The sequence below is a fragment of the Phyllostomus discolor genome, chromosome 14, assembly GCF_004126475.2.
Source record: "Phyllostomus discolor isolate MPI-MPIP mPhyDis1 chromosome 14, mPhyDis1.pri.v3, whole genome shotgun sequence".
Taxonomy (NCBI): Eukaryota; Metazoa; Chordata; class Mammalia; order Chiroptera; family Phyllostomidae; genus Phyllostomus; species Phyllostomus discolor.
In genome coordinates this window covers 16,480,434-16,498,825 of record NC_040916.2, presented here as the reverse complement: position 1 = coordinate 16,498,825, position 18,392 = coordinate 16,480,434, and the positions used below count along the sequence as shown (strand labels likewise).

The 18,392-nt window shown below is 47.4% G+C and overlaps 2 protein-coding genes across 2 annotated transcripts in view; both read left to right on the top strand.

Moving 5' to 3' along the window:
• Positions 1 to 554: 554 nt before the first annotated feature.
• Positions 555 to 18,392, top strand: part of RGSL1 (regulator of G protein signaling like 1) — a 63,888-nt gene continuing 46,050 nt past the window's right edge. Inside the window, exons 1-2 of the mRNA XM_036015758.1 lie at positions 555 to 600; positions 7,128 to 7,148. Of these exons, the coding sequence (XP_035871651.1) occupies positions 555 to 600; positions 7,128 to 7,148 (67 nt within the window). The remainder of the gene's footprint in view (positions 601 to 7,127; positions 7,149 to 18,392) is intronic.
• Positions 11,923 to 16,580, top strand: LOC114511813 (transmembrane epididymal protein 1-like). Its single transcript, XM_036015842.1, has one exon. The coding sequence runs from the start codon at positions 14,074 to 14,076 to the stop codon at positions 14,845 to 14,847; it is 774 nt and encodes a 257-aa protein (XP_035871735.1). The 5' UTR covers positions 11,923 to 14,073; the 3' UTR covers positions 14,848 to 16,580.

Genomic DNA, 18,392 nt, shown 5'->3' with positions numbered 1-18,392 from the left:
GGCCAGGCTCCTGCCAGACCCTCCTCCCCCACCTGCCAGCCCACGTGCTTGAGGGTCCCCAGGCCCAGCCACTGCCGCTTGTCTAGCTTGATATGCCACAGAGAGCAAGAAGGTCCTCAGGAGTTTAGAAGACACAGATTTACTAAATGCTGTTGAGATGATCATTTTTGTAAGCTTACAATATAATTAAAAGGGTAGCAAACACACACATAAAATATTGCAATGTACAGTAATCTGAATTATTTAGAATTAATGAATGTCATGCTGCCTGGTATATGGAGTGTGTATTAGAAGATTTCAGTGATGAGGAAGGTTCAGGGTTATTCAGAACCATCCTTAGATACATTCTAGAAAACTGCCAGTGACTCAGGGAAGGTTTTAGTGTCTGGTTCTTTCAAAAACTTTTATACGAGCTATAAGGGAATCTTTCACTTCTTATTATAGCAGGACAGACAGACGTGGTTAGGAAGGCAGTGCTGTACTGTATGTGGTGTAGGGCGACAGGACCGACTGAATGCTTGCCCCACCAGTCTCTAACGCTAAGACGGGGCCACATGTGGGAGAAGCAGTGGGACCCTGAGGTTTGGGACGGGGACACAGGTGAGGCTGAAAACTTTGAACTCCCCAGTCCCATAGGACCCCCTGCTTTCTGATAGAAGAACGCCCTCTTCCCACCTGAGAGAAAAAGTCTTTCTCTGTAGAAATACCTGTCCACGACAGGACCTGAGAGAGTTCCAGCACCAGGGGACACCAGTCTTTGTAGGACCCACTCCCATCACCCTCATTACCCTCCATGTTCGTAATAAGAAATCCAGTAACAGCCCAGACAAGCAAGTATAAGACCTGAGGTGGGGAAGGGAATCGATACAGCAAAAAGAATTCCAAGACCCCACCAATCAGCATTGGCAGGAGTGTGGGGAGCATGGATGTGAATGAATTCTAAAGGTGTTTGACCATTAAAGTGAAATGGAAGAGTTGACTGAGCCCTGTTTATCAATAGGAGTTTACTTCCCCAAATTCTAGGTTTAGTATGTGGCTTGAGAGTCTGGGAATGGTGTGAATAGTGCTAGGTTGGCCAGTTGAAACCTGGATGCAGTGTGGGCTACAATCAGTGAAGTCGACCCATTGGCATTTCCCTGCAAAGTCTGGATTAGCATTGCCCAACAGAACTTTCTGCAAAGACAGGAACTTTCTAAACTCTGTGCTTTCCAATGGGATGGCTTCTAGCCACCTGTGGCCACTGAATGGTTGAAATGTGGCCAGTGCAGGTAGGGAACGGAATTTTTAATTTTAATGCATTTAAATTAAACTAGCCCTGTGGACAGTGGCCATTGTATTGAATGGGGCAGCTCCAGAGTAAGGAGTCTGAAGTCTCAGGGAATGACAAGGAGCCGCCCTTTTGATCAGAGACAGAGAGAAACATCAATGTAACAAAGAAACATCAATCAGTTGTCTCCTGTACGTTCCCCGACTGGGGATTGAACTCACAACCTAGGTGTGTGCCCTGACCAGGACTCTAACCGCCAACCTTTTGGTGCACAGGACGACGCTCCAACCAACTGACCCACCTGGCCAGGGCTATTTGGACTTATTTTTAACATTTTATTTTATGTTTCCATGTTCCTTTTTTTGGTCCTGACTCCAGTTCCTTCTTTAAAAACATTTCCATAGGAATGAGTCACTTACATTTGCTAGAATTAAAATTTCCATGGAAACAAAGACGTGTCTGTTAGAAATGATGGTTATGGGAACTTGAAGGTGGTGACATTACTGTGTTTCTGTGTTCCCCAGCTTTCCTTACCCCTCGGGCTCTAGCTTTGTAAAAACTGACAAATAACCCTGCCAAATCCTGGAACCTTGGCGTGCCACACAGGCATGTCCCATAGGCCAAGCTGTCCTTGGGTTCTCGTAGTTCCAACAGTTTATGTGACAACCTCTATTCTTTTGTTCCTCAAAAATATGAATGTTTATATATGAAATTTAATAAAAATCACTGATAGTCATTCCGAGCTGAATGCAGCAGGTAGAGGTCAGTGTGTTTTCTTTCTGCGAAGAAAGACGAGAATGTTTTGAGGTATCCTAGGAAACAACAGGGTAAGGCGGTTAGGAGTGCAGACTCGAGCACTACTGAGCTGTGGGTGGAATCTCAGCTTGGTCACCTCCTCTGCCATTCAATAGCTGTAAGATCTCAGTCCAGTAACAACTTCTCTAAGCCCCATTTTCCTTATAGGTAATACAGGGTCAATAAGAGTATCACCTCCGAGGGTTACTGTGAGGATTAGAAGAGATGCCCCATACAAGTAAAAACACTCAGCACAGTCCTTGACACATGTGAGAAACTGGAAAATGGTGGCCGACTTTGTTACTAATCCCCTTAGTCCACACCCAGGACTCTAGACCAGACCATTTTCACAGGAATGGATTGTTTCCAGGATTGCTGTGGAACTCCTTGAAGGTCATGCTATCTCTGAGAGACATAATCTACTTCTCCTGATATTCTGAGCACCGCCGAAGCTGACTGCAGATGTCATCTGTGAACAGAGGCCATGGGCTTAAACAGATGCTACAGGTATCTGGCCTTGAACTGGCAACCTCTGCACTATTTTTAGGTTTTATCTGCAGTTGCTGCATTAAGAAAACACGGCCTTAGAGAAATATTCAGTCCTGGATCTTTTCATGTTTTGAATGAAGTTTAATGAGCAAACAGGGAAAGATCAAGAGACCCGCGACCAGGACTCAGGGGAAGCTTTGAAGCAGAAGCCAGGACGGGATAGATGTTCTCTGGAGACGGGCCAGCGTGCGCTTTTGATGACAGCGAACTTTCAGATCTCGTTCATCTGAGCTGCAGCAAGGGACTCTGGTAGCAGGTACCTGAGATTTCATCTTCTGTGATGCCTCTGTGTTCCTCATTCAACAACCACGTGTTGAATGCCTACTGGGAGTGAGGAACCTACTCCCAATAAGTATTTAACAGGCTTCTCTTACACGCTTTGAGGAATACCAAGATTCGCTGCCATGTTCCACTTGAGGAGATAAGGTATACACAAACAGCCACATTGGGAGGGGGACTGAGATGTCACCAAGGAGGTCCAAAGGAACCAAGACTGCTGTAAGCAGGAAGTTCGGTGGGAGCTGCCCCTTTAACCATACTGGCAGGATGAGCACAGGTAGAGGTGAGCAGTGATATCTCAGGTGGCACACAATGTGAGCAGTGGCAGGGGAGGACAGGGAAAATCTCTTACTGCGAGCTCAGTTTCCCCCTGGGGCTAGTTCTGTCTACTCCTGGAAAAGAACCATTTCAGTGGAAGGGGGGGCCAAGAGTCTGTTTGAAGTTGGCTCAAAAGAAGGTGAAAGGACGGGAACTGAGACCTGAGGGTAAACAGCTTTTTGAGATTTCTAATAAAGGGAGGCAGGGCCATAGGGTGGTATGCAAAGCACTGAACACAGTGCCAAGCACATAGAAAGGGCGCAATGCATGTCGGCCAAAGAAGGGTGGCTCATGGGGTGTGCTCGGTGAATGCTGGCCTCCTGAATACATGCTAACAAAAGGAGACGTGGGCACAGGGGCTGGTCAGGAAGGGCTTCTTGGAGTCTTTTCTTTTGAGTCCTAAAGGATGGCATCAGGGGAGGAGCATAGGGGTGAGAGGGTGTTTCAGGAATCAGCCAAGGCACCAAGGGAGGACTTGGGGGAGGGGTAGGGTTCCTGCCAAGCCGAGAGATTTGTGGGGGGAGCAACCAGACTCGAGTAAAGAGACCTGGAGACAAGGCCAACAGAAGACCTTGAGTACCAGGCTGTGGCATTTCTTTTGGGTCTGATGAATCATGATGCAGCCACAGATCTTGAGCCATCAGGGATATAGTGGGAATGTAGCATTCATTGTATTTTTTGACCCATGTGCTGTGTTTCTGGCCCAAGTGTCGAAGCTGGGCAGGTGACGACTCGGGCCCCAGACTATCTAACGAGAGGCATGTGTGTTGTTATACCAGCTCCACCCTTCAGTTTCTTCCCTGAGTTAGGACAATCCTGGGGATAGAGTTCTGGGGGTAAAGATTAATAGGACATTGGGACTCATATTAGGGACTTAAGGAGGGGCGGGGAGAAGGAGGTCTGAGTGGGTGCATTGGGTGTGGGCTTGAAAACAGACTGTTTCTGCAGAAATCTAGGCAACGTTCTCAGCTAGCTACTAGGAGCAGGCTCTTGTGTCTCAGGCAGCGGGCTGTAGGCCTCTCTCATTCCCATGAATCGGGCTGACAAAATAGTCACCCGGCTGGGTATTTTAGACTTAGGGTGATTCACCTGGTCACATATGGTACTGAGATTCTGACCAGTCTGGGTGATGAGTCTGGGTCCGAGAGGACAAGCACCAGGCTTTGGCTCAGCTGGACCTGGGCTTGAATTCCGACCTTTCACGAGTCCCTGAACCTTGACTAAGTAGTCAAGTCGCATGAGGATATGTGACTTGTGAGGATATGTGATATTACCCTCACGTGACCTGTCTCTCACATGAGGATAATGCTCACTGTGAGGCTTCACTAGCTACAGAGTTTGTTGCCTAAGAAGAATATCTATTACTGCCATTCATTTTTTTTAAAATGTCATCCAGTTCTGGGTAGTCAATACATGATGGGTAAATGGAGAGCTAGGGGAGAGAAGCAGCCATTCATTCTGGCAGGACCACGGCGTTTCAGCTAGCTAAGCCCCCTTAGCCCCAGATTAGAGTCCATTCTTTGGCAATCCTGTTTTGGTCGTGTGTTCCAGTTTATAAGGGACGCTCTCACAAGAGTTTGTGGCCATTTCTGAATTTTTTAGATTGTTACATTATGACTCAATAGCTTTTCTGATCCTGAGGCTTTTCACACAGAGCAATTGGGCAGGTGCACAGACAGAGGGAATGAGGAGGCAAAGAAAATGTTTGTTAAGCAGTGGCTTTGGGCTTTATCTGCACTCAGAACTATAGCTGTTTGTTAGGTTATCAGCTGCTGGCTGGGATAGTGGAGACTCCAGGTAAGTTTCCATGGGCATTTGAGCCCCGCTCCACCATGTAAAAGATGCAGGGCCAGCCACGTGTGGGCAGCCGTAGAAATTCAACATCCCCCGTGATGGGGGTGGGTCTGGCCAGGCATGAAAGGTGTTGCCCTAACCACATTGCCAGAGTACCAATAGGCCTTTTGTTCCAGAAGTTTGGATTTTCCTTATCTCTTAGGAGGGTGGACAGCTCTTTTTTTGTCCTGAAAATGCAGACCCTGTCTGGTGGTATACACAGTACTGCAGCACAAGGGGTCAGGAAGACCCTTCCTTCAGGAAGTGAAAAAACTTAGCAGCAGCCAGCCTGGAGGAATCCCAGGGGCTGAGACAAGCATGAGACTTGGGTTTGGCTGGAAGTAGATGCCATCACTCCTCTGAGCAGGACCTCAGAGGGGACAGCAGGGGTCTGATAGAATTGAATGGGGGAGACACGGTCCTGGGCCCATGCAAGGAGCTCATGTCTGAGGTCATGTACAGTGACTGTGGTGGCTTAGAGTGGCCCTCCTCCTAAAGGCCCTGCTGGCCAGAGCAGGGACTAGACCGTGGCCTTTCCCCTCAGACACTAGAAGGGAGGGCCATGGTTGCTGTATCAACAGCAAGAGCGCTGCATCGTGTCTCTGTCGTCTCAGAGTGGCTTGAGCAGACACCTACGGTCTCATAGTCCTGGGGGTGAGGAGTCCGAGATCAAGGGGTCGGCAGGGTTGGATCCTTCTGCTGCTGTCGGGGGGGGGGAGGGTCTTTCCATGCCCCTCCCCGAGCTTCCGGAGGTTGGCTGGTGATCTTTGGCATTCCTTGGCTTCTAGAAGCATCACCTGCTTTCTGCCTTCATCTTCATGGGTGTTCTCCCTGTATCTGTTTCCAGACTTCCTCCTTTCATAAGGACATCAGTCCTATTGGACTAGGAACCCGCCCTATGTCAGTATGACATTTTAACTTAGATAATTACATCTGTAATGTTCCTATTTCAAATAAAGTCACATTCTAAGGTGCTGGAGGTTAGGACTTCAACATACGAATGGGGGGGGTGCAAAATTCAACCCATAATGGGGTTGGTCCACACAGGCAGGGCCAGCTGACACACACGGCCAGTACCAAAGGCTGTAACAGAGGAATCTAAAGAGAGGCTCTTTATCCTGCCCAGACTCAGTTTCCCCAGCCATCACAGGGAGGGGGCCTCCTCTACCCAACATGGCTGTTATGAGGGTCGGATGAGATCATGTAGACAAAGCTCTGGAAACTGAAAATGTGAGTTTTCATTTTTATTCCATTATTTTGTCAATCAAAAACTGACTCCAGTTTGTTGAAGGCTGTGCTAAACTCTATCTCATTCAGTTCTCACTGCAGCCTTGTGTGGTGAAGGTCCTCATGTTATGGGTAAGGAGACAAAGGCTCCGATAGGTTCGGTCATTTGACCAAAGTCACATGGTCCTAAGTGGTAAAGCTGGAACCGAAACTTTGGGCTGTCAGGGTCCCAAGTCTGAACTCTTACTTATTCTGAATATTTCCTGCTAATCAGGCTGAGTTCTAGGCAGTGGTGAGGCCAAGGAGGCAAAAAGAAAAGGGTGTGCTTTACCAGGACAGTAGGTGAAGATTTATGGCAATAACAAGTAAGCAGGGTGTTAGAAGCTTGGGGGAAAGAGAAATGAAAAGATGAATAAAACCCGTAGTCCATGCCCCGGAGGAAGGAGGAGGGCGAATCCCAGACCTGCTGGGAGAGAAAGGAGTGAGGCTGCAGGGGCAGGTGACTGACCGGCCTTGGAATGTGCCCCAGGGTCTGGGCTCTGTTTGGAATTCCAACTATTGCAAGTCGGTGACCTTGAACAAGTTACTTCTGTTCTGGAAACCTCTGTTTCTTCAACTGTAAAATGGAAATAACTATTTGTTTGCCTTCCTCACAGCCACCTGCCTCTTCTTTCCCCCTAAAGAACCCGGATTTTTGTTTTGCTAGCTACCCTCTCTCTCCTGTGTATCAGACGAGGTGGACCTGGGCGCCAGCCACGTTTGCAGGGACCGAAGCAGGCTGAGCCCACTGTGGCTCCCTTGCTGGTGACAGTGTAGGTGCGGGCATGAGATCCAGGTCCGGGCGGGGAGATGTGAGCAGAAGCCTACTCCAGGGTTTCTGGTAAGGTCCACCCCATCATGAATACACATATGATATACACAGAACAGAGCTCTCTTCTCCGCACCAGGACATGCTGTAAGGGTGTGGTATCTGGAAGTGTGGCAGGATCTTGAAACCATCCTGGTTGCCTGTTTGAGGGCAAGGCCAATGAGAAGGGCAACGTAAAATAACCTGGATCCTGGATGACTCCATTCAGTCACCGCACAACCACCTCTGGAGTTCTCGTTAAGTGAGAAAATAAGTTTCCGAATGCTTAAGCCAGTGGAATCAGGCTTTTCCATTTGTAGCCCAAACCATCCTAAATGATTTCTTACGTGATAGATTTGTACGGAATAAATGAGACAACTCCTATAAAGGGTTTAGCACTGTGAAATGTTAACAATTATCATTAATAGGACACTTTATTATGGAATTATATACACCTTTCTTCCTTACTGGCATGTGTCGTATTTCTCCAAATATGTATGAGAACATTTTTGGCCAGAACTCAAGCTTCTGCTTCTTTCGTGCCCAACTCAGCAAGTCAAGAAAAATGCCTAGTAGATATTTAACATTTGTTTCATAATTTATATATATATATATTCACACATATATACATGTGTGAGTGTGTGTGTGTGTGTGTATTTCCCCCTAAATGTAACTCTGATAGGCAATCTAAACCAGATGCCCTTGTGAGCTGGGTGGAGACTGTGTCCCTAAGAAAAGTGTTTTATTTTGCCAGGGAAAGCGAATCCCAAGATAACTTCATCTTAGTTTGAAAAGGGGGCAAGTGGCAGACCTTTCTCAAACTGGAAGGCACCAGAATCCCAGGCTGTCGGCGCTGGAAAGGCCCCGGGAACTATCTGGCCCACCTTCTCCATTTCATGGTCGAGGCCCAGAGGCTCATAGCCACCCAGCTAGAAGCCAGACCAAGCCTGGAGCACAGCCTCCAGACTCCTGCCTCAGTCCCTTGGCTTGCTTTGTCGTTTCTTCCTTGACTTTCTCCAGAGTCATCTTCCCCTTCACCCTGAGGTGGGGGCGGCCCTCTCCCGAGAGGCTGGGTGGCTGGAAATCAGTGGGAATCTGTGCATCCACTCCCTACCAAGGTCGCTCTGCAGAGTTGCTGCCAGGGACCAGGTGGCCTGGCGCAAGATCTGAGACCGTGCACCTTTGTTGACTGCAAATATCATCCCTGAAGGGTCACAAAGGGCCGAGTGCTGGGAAGAGGCCTCTCCCTGTCCACGTGTTGATCAGCATCTAGTATGGGGGGCTCCTGACAAGGTTACTGAGGGACTCCCCATCCAGGTCCATGCAAAGGATGGCACAGCTCCTATGGGCTGAGTGGCACTGTCCATCCCCGGGTGAGATTTGGAAGCTCTTGAAAGACTTTTTCCCAGGCTGTTCTAGGCTGTCTCTGCCCAGGGCTTCACCCACTTCACAGCTTTGTTCTCACCATCTTCCATTTCTGGATGCTCCTGACTCCTCTCTGTTCCCCATCTGCAAGGTGTTGGCCAGTGCACTTTAAATTCCATTACAAATCTTTACTCTTCCATCGGAATTAACCACACTCTCCTCTAGGTTCCTACCATACTTGGTTTATTCCCTCGTCATAAAATTTAATACAAGATGGCTTCAGTTGGGTCTTTTCTACTAGATCAGTGCCTCCCAAACTTTAAATGCATACAAATGACCTGGAGATGCTGGTAAAGCAAAGATTTAGATTCGGCTGGTCTAGCATGGGACCTGAGAGTCTGCATTTCTAATGAGCTCCAGGTGATGCTGACACTGCTGGCCCACGGGTCACACTTTGGGTAGCGAGATACTAATATGGGAGAGGGGCATGAGAACTGTATAAATTAACTAAAGGCAAACAGAGTTAAGTCAGGGGCCTGCGGTGTGCTGCCTGACCAGAGATGCAAGCCGACCATAAGCAGCCTTTGGAACAAAGAAAATTCCTGCAAAGATTGATTAATAGCTACTCACCCATACCTTATTGCTTACCCAAACCATGGAGGGAAAACAGACCACACAATACACCTTGTAAAGCTTAAAGTTAGTCCCAGTGTTTTCTCCAGTCTCTGTTTCCCCATACCAGCAATTTTCCATGCAAACAGGTAGAAAAGGTCCACCTGCACAGATGGCTGTGTCACTTCCTTCTCTTGTAAGGACAGTCCACTGCTCCGTCTGAGGATTGGCTTTTCTTGTTTGTCCTCTCTGTGCAATAATACCCTTGCTTCCACTTGAACCTCTTGTCAGGTGCACGCCTTGGATTCTTTCCCACGCGCAGCCAGAGCCCTCTCGGCACGGGGCTCAGGTCTCCCGAGGGACTCGACCCTCTGGCACCAGTAGTGCTGTTGAGTTGTTAGGGGACAGGTGCCCATGCCGTATTCTTCTTTTTCACATTCGCTTAGAGCACGAGCACGATATCCAGCCGATTCTAGGTGATGCATACACATTTGGTCGGTGGGTTAAGGTGCTGGTGTCCCCTTTAGATGAGAATATGTGATCTGGGCAGTATTAGAAAACTCTTGTGGCTGGGGTGGCAGAAAGGGGGGTGGCACTGGACTGGGGCTCACAGGAAGGCAGAATAAATCCTGAGTCAGACCAAGACCTTGGCTTTACAGACCCAGAAGCCCAACTTTATCAGTGTGTTTAGGTTCTGAAGGGCCAATTGATGTTAACAGATAAACCGGAAGGCCAACTTACTCATTAACATTAGAGGACATGTCTCGCCAGCAACTGACTGACTTCCCCCACCAACCATTACCCTCCCCCCACCAGTGCCCCACCCCCACCCCTTTCCCTGGATCAGAGCAGCTAGGGATAACTTAGCTCCGAACACAGATGACTAAATGAACTTCTAGGAAAAATAAAGCAGTTAAAGGAAAAGCTTGAGAAATTGTCCCTTTTCCAGAAAATTTTCACTTCTATAGTAGAGTACTTATTTTCTCTGAAATAGTCTTTCTTCTTGGATAGCACTGGATGAAGAACACAGATGAATTCTGTGTTTCTGGATTCCGTATTGACCAGCCACTTCCCCTTCAGCTGACACCTCCTTCTACCAGGAAGCCCCACTTCCAAAGTAGCTGATTTGCTCACATCTCTTCCCAGCGGCATCTAGTCTTGAGGACACATTCAAGTGGGCATTTTATGGCAGGTGGCGAGTGTGCGGCACCTAGCTTCTCTTAGGGTGAGACGCTTCTGCAGAGACTTTTCCATTTATTTGATGCTGACCCTCCTTGTCCCCCAATCCTGGGACCTCTCATTTGGCCTCTTCTCTTGACAGTACCACTGGGGCATCGGGCAGAGTGGGATCAATCGAGATCCAGCCAGTGGGCAGGCTGGAAAGCTGGGCTCTCCCGCACCCTGGGGTTCTGTCAGCCGAGGGGCTGGCTGGGAAGTGGGGCTCAGAGCTTCGGCCAGCTTCCATGTTTGCCTCATGCAGAGCTGGGGTTCTCTTGTATTTCTCGGGGACAGCCAGCTTGTGACTATCTCAGCATATACTTTGTTACCAAGTAAGACACTAACCATGTGACATCCTGTGAATCACTTCTTTCTGGACTTCAGTTTCAGAGGCCCCGCGGTTTTATTCAGCACTACGACGACCAACTTTAAGTCATTTATATTTATAACCTACTTTAAATTCAACATTTATGGGAATCCCACAATTCCATATTTACCTACGAGGAGAATGAGTCTTAGAGAAGTAAGCACCTCATCTTAAACATCTACCTAGCAATTAGCAACTAGGTCTTGAACACAGGTCAGACTCCTCATTTTCTTAATCACTGACCAATCATGTCTCCTGGGGGTGGACAAGGAGGATCTTTTACTTATCTGGCTCCTTTGCTTTCCCCTTTCCTTGCCTCTCCCATTTCAGGGTCAGGGCTGTGTTCACCCTCTTTGTCTTCTTGCTGCTGAGTTCTCCATGCCCTCTCTCAGCCTTCTTGATCTCTCTTTCTCCTTTCTACCTTTCCTTCCTCTCCCTCTCAATTCACCCCTCCCCTATTTCTTCCTTCTCCCTCCCCTATTCATCCCTCTCTCAACCTCCTCCCTCCCCTACCCTCTCTTCTCCTGCATTGCAGTATCTCTTGGTCAGCATTGCTGGGTTCTGCTTTTACAAAGATGTTGCCCCACACTCCTGGAAGAATCTGAGGGTCGGTGAGGGCAGGGAGATGGTGCCTGGGTATAGCCTAAGCACCAGGGTGGTGTTTCCTGGTCTGGTGTGGTGGCTTCCAAGCATCAGGTGAAGGATGGCCTATATTCACCCTGGCTGGTGTGGCTCAGTGGATTGAGCACTGGCCTGCAAATCAAAGGGTCGCTGGTTCGATTCCCAGTCAGGGCACATGCCTGGGTTGTGGAACAGGTCCCCAGTAGGGGGCGCATGAGAGGCAACCACATATTGATGTTTCTCTCCCTCTCTTTCTCCCTCCCTTCCCTTCTGTCTAAAAATAAATAAATAAAATCTTTTAAAAAAACTTAAAAGAAAAAGGATGGCCTACATTGGAATCACCAGTGGTAGGAGACAAGTATAATTCAAAATGCAGACCCCTGGGCCCCAACCCAGAGACTTTATTCATTAGGGTCAGGATGAAAACTTAGTATTCTGTGTTTTTAAGAAGCTGTCCTGAGATGATTATGATGAGTGGCAAGGTTCACATCTGTGCCCACCAAGCCCTGTCCCTGGGGGTGAGTCAGTGAGTGGCCAAGTGTCTACAGTAGTTCCAGGAGGGCTGCCTCAGGTGGTTGTTGGTTAGTGCAATTGGCATCTGCTCCCTCCCCATCCTCAGTGGGTGTCCCATCAGTGGTATGTCTGGCTCAACAGGGGGAGATCCTTGCTTCAGCCACATTTGGGCAAGCAGAGTCTTCTGATCTGCACTCCATCTATGTTTGATTATAGGTCCCTCAAACCTGAGATGTGTCTATTCCTTTCCCCCCTTTAGATGACACTTCCTTCTCTTATATCATTGTCACCCCTGTTATTGGCTGGAAAGGAGTAAGAAGAGAACAATTTTCACTCAATGGTCTCTAATAGAACATGAGTTTCCTAATCACTTAGTTTCCTAATTACATTAGATCCCTAATTAAATTAGTTTCCTGATTAAATTAGGTTCCTAATTAGATTAGATTCCTGATTAAATACCAGGACTTTCCCACAGGAGATCTCGGGGGACACCCATGCAGAACTTGGTAGAATCTCTGAAGCCATCTGGTCTACCTGTGCCAATGGATCCTTTCAGCATTGCTGAAAGGTGAACAGTCTCTGGACATAAGCTCTGTGCTGCATCACCAGGCTCTTTGCTGGAGTCACACTCTGCCCTTTGTTGACACCATGTGCCTTCAGTGGGGACAGTGTCACCCCCAAGAGGGTAAAGAAATCATGATTTTAGATATTAAATTTTCATGGAGGGAAGGTGATAAAGGAACATGTGTTTAAAAAAAGTTTCTTAGGTGGAGAAAAAGACTAGAAAAGCATCGAGTAGCACTGGCTTATGCAAAAGGGTCTGTCTCTGGCTGGGAAGTTAAAGTTATGCGAAGTCATCCGCATCCTTCCATTCTGCATCTCCTATGTCCAAGGATGAAGGAGTCAAAGATCCAGTTCTCCTCTAATTGTAGAGCTCTGGTCGTTTGTTCCTCTCTCATAGCTTGGCACTTAGCATTAGTGACTTTGTGTCATTTGTATGTATCTGCTCTGTCTTCGTAACTATATTATAAAGCATTTTAGGGTAGAGGCCATGTGTTCATTTGGTAGTTCATACGTTTATTCATTTCTCTGTCAAACATTCATTGAGCACCCCTAGGCATGGGGCTAGATTCTAAAGAGACAAAGAATGCAGGATATGGTCTCCAACTTCAAAGACTTCCCAGTAAGTAAAGAATGTTGAAACAGCGTGACAGGGGTAACAACAGAGATGTCTATAAGTTGCACAGAGAGGTACCTTTCCCAGTTGGGTGGAGGCAGTGCTTGAGCTGAGACTTGAAGGAGAAAGGAGCTTCCCAGATAAAGAGTGTGGAGTGGGGAGAACATTCCAGACCAAACAGGAAGCTTCGAATATGCTTGGAGACAATGGTACAGGTGGGAAGAGACTGGAAATGAGGTCAGGACAAAGCAAAGGAACCTTCAAGCTTATTCCAAGGACATGAATTTTTATCCATAAAGCAATGGGATGATGATGGTATAAATCCCAGTGCAAGGGCAGGAGAAGACCTATGTCCCAGCTCAGTGGACAGGCTGGAAGAAAAAGGGGCAAATTTTCTTCTTCCTCTGCCTTTTGTTCTACTGATCAGATGAAACCCACCCATATTGGTGTGGGTAATCCACTTTGCTAAATCTATTGATTCTCATGCAAATCCCATAGATTCACCTAGAAATAATGTTTAACCTGGGCTTCTCAGGAGTGAACATTTTCCTGGCAATTCTCAAATAATTGGGTACCATGTATGCTTACTTGTGGCTCTGAAAACTATTTATACCCAGGGGAATGTGTTTGTACTTAGCCTTTGTATCAGGTGATATGTGAGGACTTGTAAGGGACGTACTATACATTGTGTGTTCTCCACGCTTCCTCTGAGTTCTTCCTTAAGGTCTGTGAATTTTGGTGGGAAGTGAGGAAGGTAACATTGGCATCAAGAACAAGCGGGAAGAGAAACAAGGGGGACCCATAGCATAGTCTCTGATTAGGGCAGATGCCCAGGCATTGTGCTGAAGAATAAGCTTATAGTATTGTTTGGAAATGGTTGGATAGTTATCAATGAACCAGAGCAGAAGACCAGAACGGAAACCATGACACCCACCCCGCCCTAAGTTTGGGCTTCCTCCAAAACCATTTCCCTTCTGAATGTGGATGCAGTGAGCTGGATAGAGGATATAAGTCAGCTACAGGAAGCTCTCTGCACACTCTAGAGCCTCTTGCCTCTGCCTTTGGTCAGACCTGCCCTCAGTTCCATGGGAGGCTTCGAGGGTCATCTGTACCCAGGACTTTCTCTCTTCTTCTATGGGCTTTATCACACACGACTCGTTTACAGGGCCTTGATATGCAACTGCCCCGTTCAGTATGCGCCACGCCGTCCTTGGCGCAAAGGAGGATGGGCCAGGCTGCAGCAAATATACTATGTTGGGTTGGTGAAGATACTGAGCGCCTGCATTCTAGTAGCCCAAGAGCTGCACAGCGTTCCTGGGCATTTTGTACTCATCACCAAGATGTATTATCAGAAAAACTTTCTGTACCGCAAGCAGTGGCAGCATCTCACTATGTATATGACCTTCTTCCTGAGCGGATGTGCGGATGTGGTAAGCCAGAACCTGCTGCCCCAGAGGTGCGCCACTCTGGAGCAAGGGGCCCAAGCTCTGGGTGTGTTGATGCTTCTGCTCCTGATGGTGTCTCACATGCAGGACACAGAAGGAGTAGAGCTGCAATCTCATATGCTGCTCACCCAGGCCATCTTCCTGCTGCTGTTCGTGGTCATCGCAGAGCTGTGGGCTCCCAACACACCGCAGCTCTGGCTGCTGAAGGCCTTTTTGTATATGATGATTGGCTCTTGGCTGATGCAGATTGGCTTTATGCTGTACAAACCAATCTCGGGCTATACATGGATGGACAACGACAAAAACGACATTATATTTGTCACCACCTTCTTCTGCTGGCATGTGGCTTTCATTGCCATGGTCATGGTCTGGGTCTATGGCTTCTCCTTTTGGTGGTATCGTTACATTTGTTGATATCTGAACCTTGGCGAGCCCAGCCCGGTTCCTGTCACCTGCACGTTCTGGAGCATGTGGTTGAGAAGTTGCAGGGAAGCAGAGCTGTCAGAGAGGAGGACCGGACGTTCTTCTTCCTACCTGATGCAGCAGACCCTGCGAGGGCAAGGCAGCACACCCACCTCTCCCTTCTGGCTTCTCTCAGCCTCATCTGAGCTGTGTGCTGAGGAAAGGCGAATGACACGTGAGAGGCATGCGACTGTGACCATCACCCTCAGCTCCCCAAATGTTTCCCCTACCTTCCCTCACTCTGCTCAATGCCTGCCAAGGCAGCCTGCTCTCCCACCCCTTCCTGCCCTCCTCACTCCCCTCCAGGAGAATGTAAAAATGGATGTGCTAAGTCCTGCCTCTGGGTCTCCAGAAATACCCCGCACCCACCACACGGAATACCAACCAAGCACATTTAGCACATCGTAACCATTTACATACACCATGATGACCACCTCCTCAGCCTTTCTCTTTCTGGACCTCTTCCATACTCGTACTAAGTCAGAATGCCATCTTGAATATATTGAATTCTGAGAACTGTTACTGAGTTCTTTGTTTTCATTGCTTTATAATTTGTCAAAATGAAAGCCAGATCCCCCTTTTCAGCTTTGTTGAGGTGTACTTAATATATTTTAAAAAGGCACATATTTAATGCATACATTTTGGTGAGATTGGACCTGTGTGATACCAGGATACCATCCCCACGATGCTTAGAGGCAGTTCCCTCTGCGGGGTCTGGTAGGACAGAGCAACACGCTGCACACAGTGGGGCTCAGAAGGGCTTGTCTGCTCCTGGAACTTCTCTAGCTCTGCCTCCCTCTGTGTGGTCTGCAAGGTCTTCTATCTGTGTAGACTAGCCCATTGCTCTGTGCACACCTCAATCCATTTCCAAGTGGTAGACTCATCAGGACCCACTTTCTGGTTTGCATGAAGAATACAACCCGATAATTTATTGATTTCACATAGTTTTCTTTTTAATGCTACAATGCCCTGACAGGTCGGTTTATAGATGATAATCTAAAATTCAAAGAAACTGGCTTACAGGTAGCTAGCCATTTTGCCGTGTCATGTAATGCCATAGCTGAGTGTCAAGAAAGGCTGGAATTCTGAAGAGTAGAGTTGAATTATTGGGAAATTGCAAAACAGTGTCTCTCTGTCACCCATTCTGCTTCTCTCTTGGCTGTCCCCAGGAGATGGAGCATCTGTCAAGCTTCCCTTTCTCCCAGTCATGTCAGGACTAAAATATCAAGGCTTAGGACCAAGTGAGGTGAAAGCAGGGATTCTAGAGGGGCATCTTCCTGGTTTTCTTTTTGCTTCTAGTTCCCAGGAGAATTAGATGAATCCTTCTCTTTTTTGTAAATTTTTTGGTTCAAAAGTTAAGGGGTAGCAGAGGTGAATTAGTGCCTGGTTGTTAAGGGTCCATACCCTCTGGTTTGGGAGGCCGGTGAGCATCCTGGGTTATTGCAAAGGGAAGAGGTGCTTCCCAGTGTCATTTAGACGGGGCTCAGCAGTGTCTCATCCAGTGGGGTGGCATGCATGTGGCTCTCCGTGAAAGGCTTACCCCTTGCACCATTGGGGTGACCAGACACCAATGCTGCTCTCCCCTGGAGAAGGAAATGAAATAGTCCTCAGGCTACCAACCATCTGCAAAGCATCCCCCATGGAGGGGGCCCACGCACCAAAAATCGTTCTGAGATTGCAGCTTTGAGAACAGTGGCACTCAGTCCCCATTTGGACTTGCTGCCTGAGAGTGCCCTGGGACTCTCCAGCAATGAAGGCTCCCAGTGTCTCTAAAGGGAAGATACCTTCCTGGCCCCATGCCCGCAAGGTGGCCCAGGTTTCTCCAGCTCTGCTTATAATGGGAATAGGCTCATTTGTATAGGTTAGAGCTTGGAATTAGGCAGATCCCTTGTATCCACAAGAGCCCACTCCCATGACCTAGCCTCTCCAGACACTTGCCCGGTTCCAGGCTCCTGGCCACCCTGAGCTCCGCGGCCCTCTAGTGCACAGTATACACCTTGTCTGCGGGTCTTAGGAGGCTGGGGCTTCCAGCCCTGTGGAGTTGGGGCCCTTTGTTCAGCTTCTGTGCTTCTTCTTGGTCCTAGTGGCCAACAGAGTTCAGCAATTTCCCTTGTAGGTTCTGCAGTGCTCCTGGCTGGACCCTCTGGTGCCATCTCTTAGTTTCTCCCCCGCAACCTTGGGTGTCTTTCCCGGCCTTGCCCAGCCTGGCAGCTCCTCCTTCCTGCAGCCTGGCTGAACCTCCTCCAGTGACCTGAACTTGGGGGGAAGGGGGATCTGTGATCCTCTATACCCTTTCCCCGTGATGTGGCAAAACTCTACGTGCTACTTCACTCAGGCCTCCTCTTCTTTTTGATATTAAGAGCATATTTTTTTATTTTTTAACCTAAAGAATGATACTGTTTTTACCATTACATTCAGACCTCATCTTGAGATAATATCTTTCACTAATTAGGGGAAGTTATACACAACGTCAGAAAAGCTAAGGCCACATATTAACATTTTGCCATATTGTCCCTCTACCAAGGTAGAAGTGGAAGAGATACCAGAGCTACTTGGTGACAGATCTGACCCATTTCTGAGTACTTTTGAGGTCTTGTTAGATACTGATGAGCTCATTCTGCAGTAAATTAATGGCTAGAAATATTATTTCTTACAGCATGTATCTTTCAAGTAAAATAATAAATATTTGCAGGGGCCTACAAAGCCACAAAGGGTGTTTAATGGGGCCTGATGTAATAATGGTGGAGTAGACGCCTTCCTGTTTGGAGGGTAAGGACTTTATTCCCACATCACAGTCTGTATGAGCACTCTGACAGTAATCCGAGACCTTGAAATGTATGATGAACTGAAGATAAATTTGGGGGAAAACAAAGCAACAACAATAATATCCCCCACCGCCCAAAACCAAACCAGTCAAACAAACAAAACAAATAAGGTTTTGGAGAGAAAGGTGTCATCTTCACTGCTCTCCACCAGAGGGCACAATCTCTACAGGAGCCCAAAAAGGGCACTTGCTCTGCATTTGGCGTTGAACTATCAATTTAATAGAAATGCAGGAGGGATGAAGAGGAGGGAAGAAAAATACAGAAGTGAGTGCTATCCAGGCACCCATAAATATAAAGAAGGTCTGCTTGTTTCCTATTAAACTTAAATGTGTGGATGTGAAGAAGTATAGCATTTAATCAATAGATACAGATTATACTTATAGGTCAATAAACATAGATACAAATGTAGATATTTAGACATATATAGATATATAGATATGTGTGTATCTCAAAAATGCAAGTGTCAAAATATAAGCTAAAATCAGTACTTTTTAGCCACCTATGAAAATCACCAAAATGTTCTTTTTTAGCTTATCACATAATAAGCATGTAATAAGTAGTTGGTGCATGAGTAAAGAAAGAATCTAGTACAGCAGCATAGATGAAGCGTCGGTTTAATGCTGACCTGCGTTTTGAAGGATAAATAGGAGTTTTTCTGAGGGGTTCAGGCAG